Source organism: Portunus trituberculatus, chromosome 47 (assembly GCF_017591435.1).
Source record: "Portunus trituberculatus isolate SZX2019 chromosome 47, ASM1759143v1, whole genome shotgun sequence".
NCBI lineage: Eukaryota > Metazoa > Arthropoda > Malacostraca > Decapoda > Portunidae > Portunus > Portunus trituberculatus.
The window spans coordinates 22,559,754-22,567,253 of NC_059301.1; the positions used below are offsets into that span (position 1 = coordinate 22,559,754).

The 7,500-nt window shown below is 43.9% G+C and overlaps 1 protein-coding gene across 4 annotated transcripts in view; it reads left to right on the plus strand.

The window, feature by feature from the left end:
• Positions 1 to 7,500, plus strand: part of LOC123520765 — a 66,880-nt gene that overhangs the window by 56,066 nt on the left and 3,314 nt on the right. For all 4 annotated transcript variants that reach the window (XM_045283336.1, XM_045283335.1, XM_045283334.1 and 1 more), the window contains 2 exons: positions 1,715 to 1,771; positions 6,635 to 6,770. In XM_045283336.1, the coding sequence (XP_045139271.1) occupies positions 1,722 to 1,771; positions 6,635 to 6,770 (186 nt within the window). In that variant the 5' untranslated portion in view covers positions 1,715 to 1,721. The remainder of the gene's footprint in view (positions 1 to 1,714; positions 1,772 to 6,634; positions 6,771 to 7,500) is intronic.

The following is a 7,500-nucleotide window of genomic DNA, read 5'->3' on the forward strand; positions in this document are numbered from 1 at the left end:
CCTCCAGATTAGTTTCCTTCAGCAGCAAATACGTTTTCTGCTGCTTTTAACGAGGCCTCTCTTTGATTAGCATTCATATTATTTCCTTTCGTAAATGTTTTTTTTCTTTGTCTTCACGTTTTTATCTACTCTTCGTATATCTCTTCGCATAACTCTCTCTCTCTCTCTCTCTCTCTCTCTCTCTCTCTCTCTCTCTCTCTCTCTCTCTCTCTCTCTCTCTCTCTCTCTCTTCCCTTGCTTCATCAGGTCTGTTTGCTTTCTATTACTGCTTCGATTTGCTGAAATAAACGAGTAAATAACATAAAAGGATATATCCTACCGATGGCAACATTTTTAATCTGGTGTGATCGTTTCTACTTTAGGTTAATAATGTTAGTAATAATAATGTTAATAATAATAATAACAATAATAATAATAATAATAATAATAATAATAATAATGGTAATAATAAAAATGATAAAAATAAGAACAACAACAACAGCAACAACAACAACAATAATAATAATAATAATAATAATAATAATAATAATAATAATAATAATGAAAATAACAATAATGATAACAATAACAGCGAGAATAGCATCAGAAAGGACAACAACAACAACAACAACAACAACAACAACAACAACAACAATTTCACACTATATACACAATAACAAACAAAAACAATAATAGCTAAACACAATTCCTGACAAATTCTTGTTTTGTTTCATCCTTTCCATCACTAACACTTCCTTTTTTTGTGGAAACGTCTCTCTCTCTCTCTCTCTCTCTCTCTCTCTCTCTCTCTCTCTTTTACTTTTATTTTTCTTTCTCTCTCTTCCACTTCCCTTAAAACATTTCTATACTATTGGAACGTTCACACCAAAGGATTTTGTTTTTCATATAGACTTTTTTTCATTTATTTTTTCACTGAGTCTAACAAGTAATAGAAATGCTCCCCCTGCCCCCCACTACCCTGCAAAAAACACTACACTTATAGATAAACACTTAAGACAACGACAATAACAATTATTACAGTAGTCACCCATAATATCTTTAGAAGAAAACATACTATAGAAGAGCTCCCCTATCGTTTTCTTTCCCTTCTCTCTCTCTCTCTCTCTCTCTCTCTCTCTCTCTCTCTCTCTCTCTCTCTCTCTCTCTCTCTCTCTCTCTCTCTCTCTCTCTCATCAACATTTGCAGCTGCTTGAAACGCTTTGAGAGGGCTGAGAGGAGAAGTTAATATCCTGAAGGCAGGGAAGGGAAGGGCTGCTGCTTGTGGAGGGAAGTCACATGAGGGAATACAAGAGAGGAGAGAAGAGAAGATAGGCTGGAGCAAGGGGAGGTTCTAGAGAGAGAGAGAGAGAGAGAGAGAGAGAGAGAGAGAGAGAGAGAGAGAGAGAGAGAGAGCAAGCAATATCCGACATTTCCTCTATTTTGCCAGTTTCTGTTAGTCTGCTGGCTTGTCTGTGTACCATAACATGCTTAAATGCTCGCAAACACACACTCACACACACACACACACACACACACACACACACACACACACACACACACACACACATAGGTCGAAGTTTACTCACTCTCTCTCTCTCTCTCTCTCTCTCTCTCTCTCTCTCTCTCTCTAATTTGATCTTCCCAAGCGTTAAGTTAATAAGGTTAATAAAGAATAATGGCCTTTAAAATGTTTCCCTTTATACCTGACTCCACGTTTTCTCTTCTTTTCCGACAGATTAATCATGAGAGAAAACGGCACGAGTAACCACCAGCGGCCCTGCATTCATGTGAGGTAAGGACTGCAAAGGAACACAAAGGAACGCAAAGGAACGCAAAGGAACACAAAGGAAGACAAAAAGAGAGTTAATGAAGGAGGGAAATAGAGGGAAGAGAATAAAGGAAAAAGAGAAACGATAGAAGATAAATTTAATAAGGAAAAATTAATATAAGGCAGTAAAAGGGCTTGAGAGAGAGAGAGAGAGAGAGAGAGAGAGAGAGAGAGAGAGAGAGAGAGAGAGAGAGAGAGAGAGAGAGATGAGAGGACGAGGGGAAAGCACAGAGGAGGATGGGGAGTAGGAAAGGATGGAAGGCAAGGGGAAAAAACAGAAAGGAGAGATAGAGAGAAGAAAAATGGGAGAATGAGGGAGAGGAAATGATGAAAGAGAGAATAAACGAAAGACATGAAAGAGGAAAAGAGGAAAGCCAATGGATAAGGGGAAAATAGAAGGAAAGAGGGAAAAGAAAATTCCAACAAAGGGGGAATGAGAAAGATAGAAGAGGAAGAAAAGAACGAGGAGATAAAAGGGGAGGAAAGAGAAGGAGGACAATAAAGAGAGAAGAAAAGGGAGAAAAGCAAAGAGAAAGGGAGAAAAAGAAAGAGGAGGGAAGGGATAGATAACGAAAGAGAGAGAGAGAGAGAGAGAGAGAGAGAGAGAGAGAGAGAGAGAGAGAGAGAGAGAGAGAGAGAGAGAGAGAGAGAGAGAGAGAGAGAGAGAGAGAGAGAGAGAGAGAGGAAGAAAAAGAGAAAGGACACGAGAAGGAAAGAAAGAAAGATGTAGAAAAGAAATACGAGGAATGGAGGAAGAAGACAGAGAAAGAAAGTAACTTTGAAAAAAGGAAGAGAAGAGAAAAGAAGAAAGAAAAAGTAAATTAGGATTATATACATTTATTGACATTGAATACATACTCTCTCTCTCTCTCTCTCTCTTCCTGTCAGTTTACTCAAGACATTCGCATGAGCTGGTTCCTTCGTCAGCCTCTCAAGGGCCGCTCTGAGGAGATAGTGGACGGATTATTTGCTGCTCCTCCTCCTCCTCCTCTTCCTCCGTCCGTCATCGTCTTTACTTTGAGTTCTCCTTCTTGTTTCTATTCCTTTTATCTCTTTTTTATTTTCCTCTGTGTGTGTGTGTGTGTGTGTGTGTGTGTGTGTGTGTGTTTCACTGTTTGATCTGCTGCAGTCTCTGACGAGACAGCCAGACGTTACCCTACGGAACGAGCTCAGAGCTCATTATTTCCGATCTTGGGATAGGTCTGAGACCAGGCACACACCTCGATTTACATCCCGTACCTACTCACTGCTAGGTGAACAGGGGCTACACGTGAAAGGAGACACACCCAAATATCTCCACCCGGCCGGAGAATCGAACCCCGGTCATCTGGCTTGTGAAGCCAGCACTCTAACCACTGAGCTACCGGGCCGTGTGTGTGTGTGTGTGTGTGTGTGTGTGTGTGTGTGTGTGTGTGTGTGTGTACAAAACATGTATCTTACCTCATCCATGAAAGGAAATCATTAGTTTCCTCTCAAGCCGTCCCGCATTTTCTTTCATTCCTCTCTCTCTTCCTGCGCCTTTTCTCTTTCTCTTTTTTTCCCGTATTTATTCTTTCACACCTTTTACTCCCGTTTCTGTTCCTTCCATTCTCTTCATCCTTCACTTCATAATGTTATAATCTTTATCCATCCTCTTTTCCCAACCTTTATCCATGTCCTTCCTTTGCCTCCTTCCTCTACTCTTCCTCCCATTCTCCCTTCATATCCACCACCTTTTGTCTTAATTCCCTAATCCTTACCCACATCCACCTCTCACTTCCCTCAATCTTCATCTCATCCTGTTTCCCTTCCCTTCACCAAGATTAACAAGTCCATTTCTCGTGATAGAGAGCCTCACCTCGGTCCCTCATAAGCCTCAACCATGCCTCTCCTCTGCTCCAACAACCCTATGACCTTCCAACCTTCTAGCCTTATTCCCATCGCGACCTGGAGAGCCCATTCACTTAGCATTTATCACTCTTAGCACACTCCCTTATATTTTCTTGCCTGGGTTTGCCTCGTTCGTCATCCGTTCGTGTGCTCTTCATCCCTTATTCCCTTTACTCCGTGGCTCACAGCCCCGCAGTAATCGACCAATGCGGTAGAAACACTCAAGAGTTCAGCCACGGCCCCGCCCTGCCCGCCCCATTGCAGACTAAGTTGTCTCCGCATGTTCCTCTTGTGTTATGTCTGCTTTACACCATGTCGTGCTTCCCTCTACCGGGGTTGTGTATTGGCTGGGGCAGTGGCGGAGGCTGGTAATCCCCTTGGTGCTGCTCTCCGCTCCCGGCCTCCCCGCTGACCGAGACTGAGGCACCAACGCACCACCAAGGGGACTCACGCGGTCGTTCTAACAAGCGGAGGGACCTGACAGCTGTGCGACTGGGCTCACCTCACTTCCAAGATCGCCCGTGTGTGTGTGTGTGTGTGTGTGTGTGTGTGTGTGTGTGTGTGTGTGTGTGTGTGTGTGTGTGTGTGTGTGTGTGTTTCTCTCTCTCCCTCTCTTCCTCTCCAGTAATCCCCACTCCCGGCGCACAGAGGGTCCCAGAGTGCGGGCTGTTGTGCAGTAAGAAGCAAGATTTGTGTGTCGCAAAACCTCAGCGGGTTGGCGGGGGCGTCCTGGTGGCGTCACGAGGCGGGATGAGGCAAGGAACTGCAGGGCTTGGTTGTACTTGAGTCCGTAGAAAGAGGAGGAGGAGGAGGAGGAGGAGGAGGAGGAGGAGGAGGAGGAGAAAAAAGAGAAAGGAATGGGAATTATTTATAAGATAGTTAAAAGGAAGAAGTTATTATGTAGACGGAAGAAGAAGAAGGAGTGACAAAAACAGAGAAAAGAAGCGAAAGAGAATAAAAAAGAGGAAGGAGGGAAAATGATGGTTAGTGGAAAGAGAGAGAGAGAGAGAGAGAGAGAGAGAGAGAGAGAGAGAGAGAGAGAGAGAGAGAGAGAGAGAGAGAGAGAGAGAGAGAGAGAGAGAGAGAGAGAGAGAGAGAGAGAGAGAGAGAGAGAGAGAGAGAGAGAGAGAGAGAGAGAGAGAGAGAGAGAGAGAGAGAGAGAGAGAATAAAGGAGAGAGGACAGGACAGAGAAAGGGTTTATATGAACAAAGAGAACCAAATAAAGGAAGGAAATATGGGTGAGAGGAAATGAAAAAGAGAATAGGAAAGGGCATGTAATGATTGGGGAAGTAAAGAGGACGCAAGAAGAGGAAGAGTAATGCACCACGTCAACGCTGGAAATGCAAACACTCCTAACGCGACACACAGCACACAGCACGCGAGTCTTGCTGTGTTGTAGGCAATTAATTAACAGTCTCTAAATTCCTCCTGCCTATCTTCATTCTCTATTTCTCATTTCTTTGCCTCCTTTATCTATTTCTCCTATTTCCTTTCCATTATTCTTGTATTATTCGCTTCTTTTTGTTTCTCATTCCTCCTTGTCGTATCTTCATTCCCTATTTTTCATTTCCTTGCTTCTTATATCTATTTCTCTTATTTCCTTTCCATTATTCTTGCGTTATTCGTCATTTTTTGTTTCTCATTCCTTTCTGTCATTTCTTTATTCCTTCCCTTTTTCTTCTTGCCTCGTTTATCTGTTTCTCTAACTTTCCACTCATCGTTGTTGTATTTTTGCTTCTCTCTCTCTCTCTCTCTCTCTCTCTCTCTCTCTCTCTCTCTCTCTCTCTCTCTCTCTCTCTCTCTCTCTCTCTCTCTCTCTCTCTCTCTCTCTCTCTTTCTTTCCCCGCAGCTTCCAAACTCTCATTTATCTCTCTCTCCTTTCAAATCTGCAACAAATCCTTCGTCATCTTTCCTTCCTCTTCCTCTCCCTTTCGTTCTCTTTTGCATGTTTGTATCTCCATTTGTTTCCCCTTTGTTCCCCTTTTCTATACATGACACCTTGCCTTTATTTGTCATTTATATTTCCATTTATCATCTGTCTGTATGGTAATAGGTGCTGTAATTTATGTAGTTATTCTTGTGCTTCTCTTGTTATGTAAAGGTTCTGGTCATCCCTAACATCTAAACCACTGTAAAATTGTTTATATGGACGGAGAAAGGACAGGATGTGAATATATTTTTTTCTATAACAAAGGGCAATTTAAAGAATCCAATAGGAAAGTGTTTGAAAGCTGTACGTGAAAAGAAAGGATTACAGACCATATCATTATTTCCTTCTGATTCCTTAACTAAGCTATGTGTATCCCCTCTCTCCTAAGTTTCTAAGCCACATCCATTCATCCATTCATTGTCCTCTTGTCCTAAAACTCTCCACAAATTTTGAAGCCTCCTGTCATCCACAAACTCATCCATCCATCCTTGTCATTTCCAACCCTAAAACTTCTTCAAATACCCGTTAGTCTCGCCCTCATCCAATATACTTCACTCCCTTCACTCGCTTTCAGCCTCCCATTACTCGCTCCCAGACTCCTTCATTTCCTCCCAAACTCCCTTCACTCCCTCAAAACACCCTATTACCTGCTCTTGGCCTGACGTAACTCCCTCCCAGCCAGTCTCCACTCACGCCAAGCCTCCCATTACTCGTTCCCACCTTCCCTTCAGTTACAGCCTCTCTTCACCTCCTCCCAGAATCTCTTCTCACTCACTCTCAGACAGCCTTCACAGTCTCCCAGTGACGTAACTCCTTCCCAGCCTGTCTTCACTCACTCAAAGCTTACCAATACTCGCTCCCACCTTCCCTTCAGTCCCAGCTTCTCTTCGCTTCCTCCCAAAATCTCTTCACTCACTCCCAGACAGCCTTCACTCACTTCCGGACATCCTTCACGCTCTCCCAGCTTCCCTATATCACTCATTACCGATACCAATTGATCACTCACCAGTCTTCCTTCCCTCGCCAGGCCTGGAGCTGGGTGTGTCGAGGGTCTGCTCCCTGCCGTGTACGAGGCCGCCTTGGTACACTCAGAGACGCACCACCACCGATCAAACCATGGCCTTCAGCCCGACCAGAGCACCTCAGCTATCATCTATGTGTCGGTGAGTGTCCGTGTGGTCGTGTGTGGGTGTGTGGGAAGTAGGAGATGTGGGCACGGTAAGCTGGACGCGAGGGTGTAGCGTGGTTGTTATTGTTTGAAGAGATTAGTGTGAGCTGCAGGGTGAGGTTAGTAATGGTGGTGGTGGTGGTGGTGGTGGTGGTGGTGGTGGTGGTGGTGGTGGTGGTGGTGGTGGTGGTGGTGGTGGTGGTGGTGGTGGTGGTGGTGGTACGAGAGAAATGCATTAAATTTTTAGAGAGAGAGAGAGAGAGAGAGAGAGAGAGAGAGAGAGAGAGAGAGAGAGAGAGAGAGAGAGAGAGAGAGAGAGAGAGAGAGAGAGAGAGAGAGAGAGAGAGAGAGAGAGAGAGAGAGAGAGAGAGAGAGAGAGAATGTGAAAAATCAAGAGAAAAGGAAGAAAATAAAAAAGAAGGAAAGAAAGTAAAAATGAAAAGTTGGGACGAAGAAAGAACCAAAAAGAACGAGTGACAAAAATATACTGAAAAGATATACATAAACTCTCTCACACTCACTCACTCACACACACACACACACACACACACACACACACACACACACACACACACACACACACACACACACACACACACACACACACACACACACACACACACACACACAGAGAGAGAGAGAGAGAGAGAGAGAGAGAGAGAGAGAGAGAGAGAGAGAGAGAGAGAGAGAGAGAGAGAGAGAGAGAGAGAGAGAGAGAGAGAGAG